Source organism: Carcharodon carcharias, chromosome 9 (genome assembly GCF_017639515.1).
Source record: "Carcharodon carcharias isolate sCarCar2 chromosome 9, sCarCar2.pri, whole genome shotgun sequence".
Taxonomy (NCBI): domain Eukaryota; kingdom Metazoa; phylum Chordata; class Chondrichthyes; order Lamniformes; family Lamnidae; genus Carcharodon; species Carcharodon carcharias.
Window position 1 is genome coordinate 139,107,980 of NC_054475.1, and position 14,706 is coordinate 139,122,685.

Below are 14,706 nucleotides of genomic sequence, written 5' to 3' on the forward strand. Positions count from 1 at the left end.
GAATTAAAATTGTCGATTGTGGTAAAAACCCATCTGGTTCACTGATGTCCTTTTGGGAAGGAAATCTGTTGTCCTTACCTGGTCTGGTCTACATGTGACACCAGACCCACAGCAATGTGATTGATTCTTAAATATCCTCTGAGCAAGGGAAATTCCGGATGGGCAATAAAACGAGCCAGTATCGCCCACAGCCAATGAATAAAAAAAAGAATTGTGGAGCTCAGCAGCAGCTATTATTATAAGTTTTCATAGCACCATACTGTGGTTTTAACAAAGGATTTGGCAGCACTGGTGTGCTGACTTACTGACATGAGGAGTTGTGCTGAAATAATGGCAGCACTGTAAGGGAAGCAACGTGGTCTTGGAGCATTGTGTGAGGCACTGATATATTTCAGCACTGAGTGGTGAGAATGCAAGAACAACATAATACATATTTCAGATTCACATTATTAAATTTACTTCTTTTGTTTGAGCAGTTATATTTAGTTTTTCATGATATTCTTTGAAGTACGGGGTGAGGAGCTGGGCAGATGGATAACTGAGGCACTGAGTTGAGCATCAATATTGGTATCATTGCATAATTGCAACATCGTAGTACATAAGCAGTTACCATTATGAACATAGGGGTAAGAATTTATAATGAAGAAAAAAAATTTTCAGAATAGTGCGAAAAAATGTGAAAACATAAAAGATTTTGTAGACCAGAAGTGCGTACCAGTAAAAAATTATTTTACACACACTTGGTGCACAAGGTACAACTTTCAAAACTAGATTTATAAATCTAGTAATACACAATTTAAAATGAACTAACCTTGAAACGACTTGTAAAAAGTTCAAGTTTAGGAATGAGCTCTCTGTTGTAATAGAGACCTTGTAGGGCTGTTAAACATTTTAGTCTCACTTCCCCTTGCTGAAAAACAAAGCATATTTCTTTTTATAGCATTGAAGTACTGACTGGGGGCAGGTGGATGCAAAAAGAATAAAGTATTTTCTCAACATCAGGAAGATTAATAGGAGATTTTCTATGATAATATATAGCATTCCCCCGTCCCACTCCCCAACCACATCCTCAGAGCCCAACATTCCACAGACTTGTAATCATGAAATTAGTAATATTTAGTGTTCAAATACACTTCTTGTTCCACACCACAAAATACAAGATAATTTACAGAAAAATTCAATCATGTTTCTGTAGTTCCAACATATCTGCACATTAGGCGTTTACAATAAAAATGGTCTAATTACCTTATCATGCATGGTCCACCCTACATACTTCAAATAACTGTCATTTAAGAAGGCATCGCTATACATTTTCATCCATACCCCTATCTCTTCAATGCAGACTGCTCTTATCTCAGAGATTGCGTCACTGAGGGGAAAAAAAACAACACAATCATGATAAAATGACCTAACACGCACAGCACAATTTCTCTTGCTACAGGCCAAACCATGCTCAAGTGCAAGGCAGCTCGAAGCTCTTACCGATATCGATGTACAAACACTCCTTTAAAAATGGCATTCATCATATTTTCAATTTCATCCTGATTTTCTTGAAGCTGGGAAGGGAGAGAAAAAAATGAAATAAGACATGGATTAAATCTAAGCTAATTTCCACAACTGGGTCTTAGGATTTCTGCTTTGGGTGCCAATCAGCAATCCAAACTTAAGCTAAACCCAAAATTCTACAAGTTTTGGGAAGTGTTTCTTTACCTTTAGTCCCTGCTCAAACTATTTGCATGTCGCCAAACATAAAACTTGCCATGAAGCAGCTCAACTGGACAGTATTTCAGAATGCAATTTAAAACAAAAAAGTGGTTGCATTAAAAAAAGCTTCCTGGATATATTTAAGAGTTGTGACTTGGTGCAGTTTGAGTAGTACAGCTGACAATGGGTTTATCACAAAAAGAAGCATTTCAATTAACAATGTTCAGTTCATAACCAGTGAGTAACGTGATTTTATAAAATTAAAACTAACTTTAAAAAGCTACATTGAACCACTTGCTGGTTATATTGGTGTACAGTAGTCAGTTAATGATTGAATTCAACGGAAAGCCATTCAAAAACTTTTAAAGCATGCCTATTAGTATCCATTCATGACTGCCATCAGTGGAAGCTCTCAAGTGTGATTGGTCAGATCTTGGGCCATGGCCAATTTTGTAGGCAGAGCTGGCTTCTAGTACAAGCTATCACAAAGGATTACTGAAACTCAAGTTGCACTGAACAAAAGTTGCATGAAAAATTCCACAATCTTCTGCACTGGTTTTGCCAATTTTGTACAAATTGCGCTGAAAAAAACTGCGCAATCAAGCAGAAACGTAGGAGCATAGGAACCAGAGTAGGCCATTTAGCTCCTTGAGCTGATTCCACCAATCAATTTAGTCATGGCTGATTTGTGACCGAACTCTATATTCGCATCTTTGCCCCCATAATCCTAACACCTTTGGTTAACAGAAATCCATAAATCTCAAAATTAAAATGAACAATTAACAGCATGAACTGTCTTTTATGGAAGATAGCTTCAAAATTCTACCATCCTGCACATGTAGAAGTGTTCCCTAATTTCAGTCCTAAAAAGTCTGGCTGTAATTTTTAGATTATGCCCTCTCGTCTTAAGACTTCCCAAACATGGGAAACAGTATCTCTCTATCTACCCTACAAGTTCCTTTTAACATCTTGAAAACTTTAATCAAGCCACTCAAACTTCTAAATTACAGGGAACACAACCAAATTTGTGTAATCTCTCCCCTCAATTTAACCCATGGAGACCAGTTATCAGTCCAGTAAACCTCCAGGCATGGTGCTTACATGACAGGTGGTAAAGTATCATCACCTTTCAGCAAGTGTGCAATTTAGTTCCATACCCCCAACAAATATAAAATCACACACAAATACAAAAAACACTGCAAGTCAGGCAAAATGAAAGGATCCAATCTCTTTTTCCTAAAAAGCTAAATGAGTGTAACTGCAGTCCATCTCTCATGCCCAGTCCAGTAATGAAGATATTACAAACTTCTAAAGTTATATTTTTAAAAGCGGACACTAAAGGCTATTCGGAAACGGATACTATCAGAAACACTATCAAAGCTATCAAACCAGCTGCAAAACAACTACGCAGCGAAGGTAACATACCTTGAAAGTGGGAGAAGGACTCTTCCCCCAACCTGTTGCAATTTGAACTGAGAGCCGACCTCCTGGCCATTTAACAAGAACTCTCGCAACTTACTGAGAATCCTCTGCTTTGAAAGGCCTCCATTCTTGCTAAAGCATCAATTTATTTAAGCTACAGGCCTGCTATGAAAGATACTAAAATTGTTCCAAATTGTAATCATAGTTTTTTTTTCTCCATCTGTATCTAATCTTAGTGTATAAGTCATCACATTTAGACCTCGGGGGCAAGTGTGTGCTAATAAATAATCGTTTTTTTTTTCTTTATTTTTGATTTCACAAAAGCTTGATACTGGAATCATTTAAATTGGGACAAACCACTCGGAGGGTAAGAAAACACACTAACCTCACACATTAAAATACTTTAATCACAGGAAACAATAAAAAATAAACTCTGTCAATGACACTGACTGCACACTAAAATCTATGAACAGCATACTTTACAAAAATGGAAGTTGTTTTATAATGTAATTCCTTGCAAGTTATAAGGTTTACTTGCTTATTTAACATGAGTAATTCTTTTCCATCAGATATCTTCTACATATCTAAACATATATAGACTATGACATATTTTATAAAGTAAAGCCCACCTGCACACTTTTCCCTGACCACAATTTATAAAATCTCCAAGTTATGAGTACTTAAATTACGGGTTAGCAGAGCTCAGGCAACAGTCCATTTGGCTAACAATGCACTGCACTATGATGCCCCTTAAAAATAAAAAGCTTGCCAGTACATTAATTAAAATGGTAGCTTGGGCATGACATCAGACGACCAAGTTGCCTTGTGTTTCGACCTTTGAAAGTAAATGGGAAAAGTGGGTGGGGCGGGTTTGAGAGGCTACAGTTATACTGCAACAACTAAGTATAGTACCTGCTGCCAGAGATGCTCTGTTGGCAGCTCCTTGTCATACAGCAGACTGACAAAGAACAGCTGCAAAGTTTTGCACATGCATGCATCTATGCAGGCACAGCACTGTTTTTTGAAGCAAATATGGGATCATGCACTTCCAAACATTAAAAGAGATTCCACACAAAGTTCTTGTGCAACAGGCTACCCAGCTATTTTAAAATGCATCTCATAGTCATACAAAAATTCTAATAATGCAAGAGTGTCTCTTTGATGCAGTGGATGCAAAATATGACAAATCATTTAAATCACTGTTGCAGTGCAATGAAAAAAATTGAAGATGATTACAAGGGTGAAACAAATCATTTAATCTTAAACAATTTTCCATGAGAAACCAGGAGTTAATTGTACAGATTTTTTTTGCGTACCAGGTTCATAGTTATAATCTAAAAACATGTTTCATAATTTATATGACTCAATCACAAGGACAACTTCAAGTTTCCAAACATATTCCTCTACCATGCCACAGGCTGTGAAGAAGCATTCACTTCAGCACTTAGGAATTTTCTTTAATTTATTTATCTACAGGATGTGGACATCATTGGCTTGGCCAGCTATTATTGGCCATCCCATAATTGACCACGAGAAGGTGGTGGTGAGCCACCATCTTGAACCACTGCAGTCAATGTCTCGGTACACCCACAGTGCTGTTAGGAAGGGAATTCTAGGATTCTGACCCAGTAACAATGAAGGAATAGTTACATAGCTCCAAGTCAGGATGCTGTATGGCTTAGAGGAAACTTGCAGGTGGTTGTGTTCCCAAGCATTTGCTACCCTTATCCTTCCAAGTGGTAGCGGTCGCAGGTTTGGAAGGGGCTGTTGAAGGAGCCTTGGTGAGTTGTTGCAGTGCATCTTGTAGATGGTACACATTGTTGCCACTGTGTGTCAGTAGCAGAGGGAGTGAAGGTTTGAATGAAATGCCAATGAAGCAACAATACAATCCACAAAACTAACACAAACTAGCAGAAAGAGAGAAAATTTAATAAAGGAAATCTCTGAGAAGTCCAGTTACTTGCTTTTGATTGCAACAAATAAATCTCGCATGTCCTCGAAGCATTTACTCAAGTTGCTATATAGATACTTCACTAACCTCTTTTCTCTTCTGCAATAGGAGCTCCAATCTGTCATTGGCCCTTTTGCCAATAATTTTATTCCGTTCAGTTTCATATTGCCGTTGAGTGTTGTCCATGTTAATACTCAAATTTAATGCCACATTTACTAACGCTGTCATCAACTTCATAGCTACAAAGGCAAGATAGGTACAGTTGGATGGTTTAATAATTGTGTATTCAAGTACTGAGGAATTTTTTTTTATTTGTAACCATAATGCGATTTGCATTGTTGAAAACATGGAAATCACACAAACAAAGTAGTTTTGTTTTCTTGTTCTCACACAGACCCTAACTCCAATAGTAACATCTGCAGCATAACAAGAACCACTTCAATCAGGTTCGGTCTCATAAGGAGCAGCTGAAGAAAATGATGCCATTTTTAACATTGTAGATTGCAAACTATGGTTACGACTGTAGAACAGGCTTGTTTTATTCTCTCATAGGGTGTGGGTGTCGCTGGCAAGGCCAGCGTTTGTTACCCATTCCTAATTGCCCTTGAACTGAGCGGTTTGCTAGACCACTTCGGAGAACAGTTAAGAATCAAGCACATTGCTGAGATTCTGGAGTCAAGTGTAGGCCAGATCAGATAAGGATGGCAGATTTCCTTCCCCAAAGGACATTACTGAACCAGATGAGTTTTTACAATAATCGCTGATAGTCTCATGGTCATCATTACTGAGGCTAACTTTATATTCCAGAATTATTAACTGAGTTCAAATTCCACAGCTGCTGGATTTGAACCCATGTCTCCAAAGCATTAACCTGGGCCTCTGGATTACGAGACCAGTGACATTACCACCACACTACCATCTCCCCTTGTCCAACCCATGGCCCGCGAAGCCATTCTGTGTGGCCCCGGAGCCACTGTTCAAAATTTCAGTAAGACAGGTAAGTGAAGTTGAAGATTCTGCAAGGAGCTGCTCCTCCTATCACAGGTTGTTACTGTCCCGTATTTGCTAGGGTAGAGAAACAGTCTCTAATTAGATGAGCAACAATCACTAGCAACGTTAAGTGGCCCGGTGAGAGAGGAGGGTGTGTGGGAAGCCAAGGGAGAGAAGTTGTCATGGGTGGGGAAGAAATCAGGGGTGGAAGCGGGAGAGAAGAGAAGAGGAGAGAGGAGAGAAGACTGTGTGTCTGAGTGAGTGTGTGTCGGGCTCATTCCCAGCTTCAGGATTCTCATTCACCCTCAACCCCAGACGCCAATACATATTCTGACCCACTCTCTCAGTGCACAAGGGTAGGTGAGTAAACTCCGAGACTGGGAGTGAGCCAGACACACACACCTACTCTGACACTCTAATGGTCATTTTAATGAATTACTCTTTTTCTTAAGTTATCAATTTATTGCTTGGACACGGCTTTATTATTGCTCTGCAAATTGTTTCTTTTCTTCGGACTCAACTTATTTTTTGAAATTCATGCACCTTTCCAAAATCTATTCATCAGCCCCTTGAGTGAGGAAACAAATGGAAATGTGTGTGGAGTGGGAGGGCATAAAAAGGTTGGACAAGCCTGCTGTAGAACAAGTGAAATGCACCTTGATTTTATTTAACTGAAATTCAAATGAAAGTAAACAGGGGAAACCACCAAAATTAAGAACAGTGGAAGGAATTCATTAAATTACAAGTGATGAGGTCACTTCGTGCTTGGGTTTTGAAAGGCTAAAGATTACAAATGTGGAGGAGCATAAATAAGGGAGGAAACACACTGTGCAGCTTTGGGGTTCTGAAAAGAATGAGTTAAAAGCAGGAACCAATTTCAACAGAATGAAAATATTTGAAGGAGATCAGTTTGCCCAAGTCTTTTGCATTTGAATTTACTACTACTTAAAATTAGACCAGCGGTTTCTAGTTTATTGACAGCGAGTATGTCCAAAATCTGACGAAGGCATATACATATAACTTGCTGTAACCCTATTTACAAGCATACAAATCAGGAGCCATTCAGCCCCTCAAGCCTGATCCACCATTCACTAAGATCATGGCTGACCTGTGACCTCAACTCCACATTTCTGCCCACCCCAATATCTTTTGGCTCCCTTGTTAGTCATGGTTTGTTTTTCAATGTTATAAACTCACTTCCCAACCTAAGAAAATACATTACGGGGTGGTAAGATTATACCCCTATTAAACGAGTCACAGTCCCATGACCCAATAGTGTTTTTCATTTGCTCATGAGGAAGGCACTCAATCAAGGCACTGGCAACATGTGATAGCTCAACAGATACTGAACAAAGCTGCAATAATAGCTGCATAAAAGTTAACCAAAGATTTTGAAAAAAAGACATTTTCACATGCACAAAGGGAAAAAACAGCATAGCATTGTACAAAAAGAATACTTATAAGTTGTGCTGTACAGTCAACTATTTAATATTAAACATCTGTACACAGACAAAATGCAATCGAGTATGCAATTTTAAATATAGATTCAAAATGGAAAAAAATAAAACCAACATATAACTTCATGGAAACCACCTTTTGTACTTCGATAAAATGGATATCTTACCTGCCAATGTGCTGGTGTGTCTAAACGCTCTAACCTGGGAATCTGACAACCCAGTTAGCAAGGAGATAACAGTGTCCATCATGTATTCATCATATATGATACTGTATTGACACTGCCTTACAAGCACAGAGATGAATTCACAGAAACTAGACTTGAATTTCTTCCACTGCGGACCAGGCATTGTAAGAGGGTAATCACCACTGTCCTGAAGTATGAGAAAATAGAAAAAAAATTGGTTAGAGAAAACAAGACAGATAGTTAACTCAGTAGAAATCAGGTGGAGAATTAATCATCTCAATTCCTAAAGCAATTATAGAGTTACAGATCACACATTTTTTTAAAATAGCATCATGATCCAAACATGCAAATATACAAAGCCAGTTCTGTGCATTTTGTAGGAATATAAAAGGTGCCTAATCTGACGGCAAGTCACAAAATCGAAAACATTTATCTGCTGATGCCAGACTTAAGCAGTCAGAATCTTCCTGTTGGCAGCAAAAGAACCACATGTGACGGATAGCACAGCCTCAAGGTTGGAGATTCAGCAAAACTGAGTAACATTCTCTTATAGTAAGGTTATAAAGCATGAGGTGCTGCTCTCACTGATGTAAGGGTGAAGTGTCAGGATCAGTGAAAGAGAACTCAACCTACTTGGAGGGTGGGCAAAAATCACACAAAATTAAATTTATTAACCATATCTGCTTCTTAACTTAGCACTCCTTTCTCATTTTGACTCAAAGAGTAATAGCCTGGTTAACAAGCCTTAATTCTACATTCCTTCTAATTAGAATTTTATAGCCATTTCAGCATTTCATTGAAATTGTATCACTCAGAACACCAAAACAATTACCTTTTTTTAATTAATTCACAGGATGTGGGCTTCGCTGGCTGGACCAGCATTCATTGCCCATCCCAAGTTGCCCTTGAGAAGGTGGTAGTGAGCTGCCTTCTTGAACTGCTGCAGTCCATGTGGTGTAGGCACACCCACAGTGCTTTTAGGAAGGGAGTTCCAGGATTTTGACCAAGCAACAGTGAAGGAATGGCAACATATTTCGAAGTCAGGATGGTGAGTAGCTTGGAGGGGAACTTGCAGGTGATGGTGTTCTCATCTATCTGCTGCCCTTGTCCTTCTAGATGGTAATGGCCGTCGGTTTGGAAAGTGCTGTCGAAGGAGACTTGGTGAATTCCTGTAGTGCTTCTTAAAGATGGTACACTTTGCTGCTGCTGAGCGTCGTTGGTGGAGGGAGTGAATGTTTGTGGCTGTGGTGCCAATCAAGCAGGCTGCTTTGTCCTGGATGGTGTCGAGCTTCTTGAGTGTTGTGGGAGCTGCACGCAACCAGGCAAGTGAGGAGTGTTCCATCACACTCTTGGCTTGCGCCTTGTAGATTGCAGACAGGCTTTGGGGAGTCAGGAGATGAGTTACTCATCGCACAACCCCTAGCCTCCAGCCTGCTCTTGTAGCCACAGTATTTATATGGCTAGTCCAGTTCAGTTTCTAGTAAATGGCAACCCCCAGCATGTTGATATTGGGGGATTCAGTGACGGTAATGCCATTGAACATCAAGGGATGATGGTTGGATTCTCTCCTGTTGGAGATAGCCATTGCCTAGCGCTTGTGTGGCGCAAATGTTACTTGCCACTTGGCAGCCCAAGCCTGGATATTGTCCAGGTCTTTCTGCATTTGAAAATGGACTGGTTCAGAATCTGAGTAGTCACAAATGGTGAACATTGTGCAATCATCAGCAAACACCCCCACTTCTGACTGTATGGTGGAAGGAAGGTCACTGAAGAAGCAGCTGAAGATGGTTGGGCCCAGGGCACTACCCTGAGGAACTCCTGCAGTGATGTCCTGGAGCTGAGATGACTGACCTCCCACAACCACAACCATCTTTCTTTGCGCTAAGTATGACTCCAACCAGTGGAGAGTTCTCCTCCTGATTCCCATTGACTCCAGTATTGCTAGGGCTCCTTAATGCCATGCACAGTCAAATGCAGCCTTGATGTCAAGGGCAGTCACTCTCATCTCACCTCTCAGGAGTTCAGATCTTTTGTCCATGTTTGAACCAAGGCTGTAATGAGGTCAGAAGCAGAGTGGCCCTGGCGGAACCCAAACCGGATGTCAGTGAACAGGTTTTTGCTAAGCAAGTGTTGCTTCATAGCACTGTTGATGACCCCTTCCATGACTTTACTGATGATTGAGAGAGAGTAGACTGATGGGGCGCTAACTGGCCAGGATTTGGATTTGTCCTACTTTTTGTGGAGAGGGCACACCTGGGCAATTTTCCACGTAGCCAGGTAGATGCCAGTGTTGTAGCTGTACTGGAACAGCTTGTACAGGGGCATGACAAGTTCTGGAGCACATCTTCAGTACTATCGTCAGAACATTGTCAGGGCCCATATTAGTTGCAGTATCCAGTGCCTTCAGCCGTTTCTTGATATCATGTGGAGTGAATCAAATTGGCTGAAGACTGGCATCTGTGATGCTGGGGATCTCCGGAGGAGGCCGAGATGGATCATCCACTCGACACTTCTGTCTGAAGATCGTAGCAAATGCTTCAGCCTTATCTTTTACACTGATGTGCTGGGCTCCTCCATCATTGAGGATGGGGATATTTGTGGAGGCTCCTCCTCCAGTGAAATGTTTAATTGTCCACCACCATTCACGACTGGATGTGGTAGGACTGCAGAGCTTAGATCTGATCCGTAGGTTGTGGGATCATTTAGCTCTATCACTTGCTGCTTATGCTGTTTGGTACACAAGTAGTCCTGTGTTATAGTTTCACCAGGTTGACACCACATTTTTAGGTGCTTCTACTGGCATGCCCTCCTGCACTCTTCATTGAACCAGGGTTGATCCCCTGGCTTGATGGTAATGGTAGAGTAGGGCGTATGCCAGGCCATGAGGTTACAGATTGTGTTAGAGTACAATTCTGATGTTGTTGATGGCCCACAGCGCCTCATGGATGTCCAGTCTTGAGTTGCTAGATCTGTTCGAAATCTATCCCATTTAGCACAGTGGTAGTCCCACACAACATGATGGAGGGTAACTTCAATGTGAAGGTGGGGCTTCATCTCCACAACGACAGTCCGGTGGTCACTCCTATCGATACTGTCATAGACAGATGCATCTGCAGCAGGCAGGTTGGTGAGAATGAGGTCATGAATGTTTTTCCCTCTTGCTGGTTCGCTCACCACCTATCACAGGCCCAGTCTAGCAGATATGTCCTTTAGAACTCTTCTAGCTCGGTCAGTAGTGATGCTACCAAGCTACTCTTGGTGATAGACAATGAAGTCCCCCACCCAGAGTACATTCTGTGCCCTTGCCACCCTCAGTGCTTCCTCCAACATGGAGGAGCATTGATTCATCACTGAGGGAGAGTGGTTTCGTGAGGAGGTTGTTTCCTTGCCCATGTTTGACCTGATGCCATAAGACTTTATGGAGTCCGGAGTCGATGCTAAGGACTCCCAGGGCAACTCCCTTCCAACTGTATAGCACTGCGCTCCCACCTCTGCTGGGTCTGTCCTGCTGGTGGGACATGACATACCCAGGGATGGTGATGATGGCGTCTGGGACATTGTCTGTGAGATGATTAATATATTGTGCAATTGATTAAACTCAAGTACTAAGCACTAACATACAACTATTACGACTGAACATGCGATTCACTAGATGTCACTAAAGTGTTGGAACTTCAATAGTTTTATTTTGCTTTTGGCTTTTTTGTGTTTTGTTCAATTAAAAATTATTAGTGTCACACAACAGACACCCACCTCAAATTTGATGAAAATGAAAAAAGTCAAGCATAGTGCCTTTTTCAAATAAATTACAAATCCGTGAAGGCTGCAACATACACTCAACATCAAAATCCAAAATTGGATTGACTTGAACTTCACTAGAACCAAATACAACACTGGACATAGCCATCTATATTAACTGCAATTCCAAAACTTCCAATGCCCAAAAATTTTTCAGTCCTTTAAACAAATTTGGAAGTCTAATATGATGGCAATTTAACTTCACTAACAACTCATTAAGTCTGATGAAAGGTGATGGACCAAAAACTGTTTCTCTCCACAGATGCTGAGTATTTCCAGAAATATTTGTTTTGTTTTTTGATTTAACTTTTTTTAACAAAAGCCCTTGCTGAGACCCTGAATATGTATAGAAAATTATAAAAATAAAGACTTAATGTTTTAAATCATTGACAATTCATCAGGACTGACAAATGGTGAAGGACCTGAAACTTTAACCGTGTTTCTTTATCCACAGATACAATCCGACAAGTTATGCATTTCCAACATTTATAATTTTATTGCCAGTATTTGGTTTTACAAAACAATTTTGTTTTAAATTACCTCATCAAATTCCTCTGTCATCTTACGAATTATCTCAGAGTTCTGCATATGACGGAACATCTCAGCAGTTACAACACCTACAAAACAGGGTGAATGAATGCAAAAAAAAACAAAGATTAAAAAAAGGGAAAAAAGAGAAAAAATGGAAGTTACAAATGAATAATTCCTCATAATATTCTCAATGTATTCAAACACTTCAAATCAAATGAATTACTTTTTACTGAGTGGGGACAAGCGTATAAGCAAATGCAGAAGCTATGTTTATGCACTGTAAGATCCCATACTTTTTCCAACTAGAGTAATAGAGGCAAAAATGCCTGCTACTCATATATATCTATTAGGCTAATGCACCTACATCAAAAGTATGAACAATTTCAAATATGAAATTAATCAGTTTGGCTTAAGTTTCAGCAACTCTTCTAGTCGCCAACTGTCATATATTTAGTTTTTTTGGATGGGGAAGGGAAGCAACACAACACTTGTATATCAATTTTTTTCATTTCAATGGACTGCTATCAGCATCACTGTTTCACAAAAATGCTTGCCTCTTCAAATTGCCTGCAATTGGCTGTGACTCAACAGACTCTGACTGCATTTTTCTAGTGTTATGGAATGGACTGACCCGGAATGTTAACATCTTGCTTCAGTCCAACAATATTAACAGCTTTGCTTTGTGATTTTAACAGGAAGAAATAATTTTCAGCTGCCACAGAAGACAGCTGTATAATTTTAGTGCGCAAATATACACTTTGTAGAACATGGACATCTTGGATTGTGGCAAGAATGACAAAGCTTTCCTGGGGCTATCAACTTGAGGTTCCTAGCCATCTTAAACAATTTCTCTCAGGATATCAAAATTCCAATTAAGTGAAAATGCTGCACAAAAACTTGAATCCTTGCAAAAAGGCAGGAGGTTAAGTAACACCACATTTAAGTTTGATAAATACTCGAATTTGCTTTTGCTCAAGCAATGAAAGGAAGATGTTATTGCTTCTCCGCTCACCAACTATAACTACATTTGCTTTCAGTGATTAAGACCCCTTCTTTTAGATAGAAAACCAAATCCACCAGAGGGTGGTAACAACAATAAATAGAAAATAATTTCTGCTCATATTCACCAATGAAATGTGTGACCAGGCTGGTTGAAACCTCAATAAACCAAAGGGATATCATTTGATTTATCACAACTTAACATCTTTGCGGGCAGGTTTGCTAGTGCTGTTGGGAGGAGTTTAAACTAATTTGGCAGGGAGAGGGGACACAGAATGTTAGCAGAATAGGGACAAATCATAATACAGTAAAACAATAAAGTCAGAGGGAGTACAGCTGCATTAAATTTCAAGGGAGTAAGGCAAGATTGGACGGCCTCTACTTTAATGTCAGGACAATAACAGGTAAAACGGATGAGTTAAGGGTGAGGATTGACACGTGGAATTGTGATATAATAGCCATCACTGAGACATGGTTGAGGGAAGGGCAGGATTCGCAGCTCGACATTCCGGGATATAGAATGTTCACGCGAGACAAGGAAGAGGGTAAAAGAGGAGGAGGCATTGCATTGTTAGTAGGGAGTCAGTTACTGCAGTAAGGAGAGATGATATCTTGGAGGGGGCATCGAACGAAGCTTTGTGGTTAGAGCTTAGGAATAAAAAAAACAGGCAGCCACATTGTTGTGTGTTTATTATACACTCTCAGTTAGTCAGCGGGAAATTGAGGAGCAACTATGTGCACAATTTGCGGAGGTGTGTAAAAACAATAACAATAGGGTAATTTTATTAGGTGATTTCAACTTTTCCAACATTAATTGAGATAGACATAGTGTTAAGGGCTTGGATGGAGTGGATTTCTTGAAATGTGCACAGGAGAACTTCTTAGGTCAATATGTAGGGGGTCCAACAAGGGACCGCGCAGTGCTGGATCTAATTCTGGGGAATGAAGCCAGACAGGTGGCTGAGGTGAGTGGGTGAGCATTTTAGTGATTGTGACCACAACATGATGCAATTTAAGCTTGTTATGGACAAAGAAATAGACTAGTTGCAAAAAAATGTTTTGGACTGGGGGAGAGCGGATTTTAGTAAAATAAGGCAGGATCTGGCCAAGGTAGACTGGGAACAGCTACTTGTAGAGGAATCTACAGAGGAGCAGTGGGGGGTGTTCAAAAAGGAAATGGGGAGGGTACAGACTCAACATGTTCCCTCTCGGGTGATAGGAAGGAGTAACAAGCCCAGAGAATCATGGATGACCAGAGGTATTCAGGATACGATGAGAAGGAAAAGAGAGGCTTTTAACAGGTACAAGAGAAGCAAATCAGTGGAGGCGTTAGTGGAGTACAGAAAGTGGAGGGTGGAGCTTAAGAAAGCAATTAGGAGAGCAAAGAGGGGATATGAGAAAGTTCTGGCTGGTAAAAGTAGGGAAAATCCAAGATACTCTATAAGTATATCAATGGGAAGAGGATAACCAGGGACCAAGGGGGCAATCTATGGGTGGAGCCAGTGGACATTGGTAGAGTGTTGAACAAATACTTCACATCCATCTTCACCCAAGAGAATGAGGATGAAGGTATCGAACTCAGGGAGAGAGACTGCAAGGTTCTTGAGCAAATTGATATAGGGAGAGACAAGGTATTGGAGGTGTTGGCAGGCTTAAAAGTGGACAAATC

At 40.3% G+C, this 14,706-nt stretch overlaps 1 protein-coding gene across 4 annotated transcripts in view; it reads right to left on the reverse strand.

Moving 5' to 3' along the window:
• stag2b (stromal antigen 2b) overlaps window positions 1-14,706 on the reverse strand; it is a 168,129-nt gene that overhangs the window by 75,575 nt on the left and 77,848 nt on the right. For all 4 annotated transcript variants that reach the window (XM_041196235.1, XM_041196236.1, XM_041196237.1 and 1 more), the window contains exons 6-11: window positions 12,048-12,124; window positions 7,692-7,896; window positions 5,165-5,316; window positions 1,483-1,556; window positions 1,246-1,369; window positions 812-910 (exon numbers count right to left, since the gene is read on the reverse strand). In XM_041196235.1, the coding sequence (XP_041052169.1) occupies window positions 812-910; window positions 1,246-1,369; window positions 1,483-1,556; window positions 5,165-5,316; window positions 7,692-7,896; window positions 12,048-12,124 (731 nt within the window). The remainder of the gene's footprint in view (window positions 1-811; window positions 911-1,245; window positions 1,370-1,482; window positions 1,557-5,164; window positions 5,317-7,691; window positions 7,897-12,047; window positions 12,125-14,706) is intronic.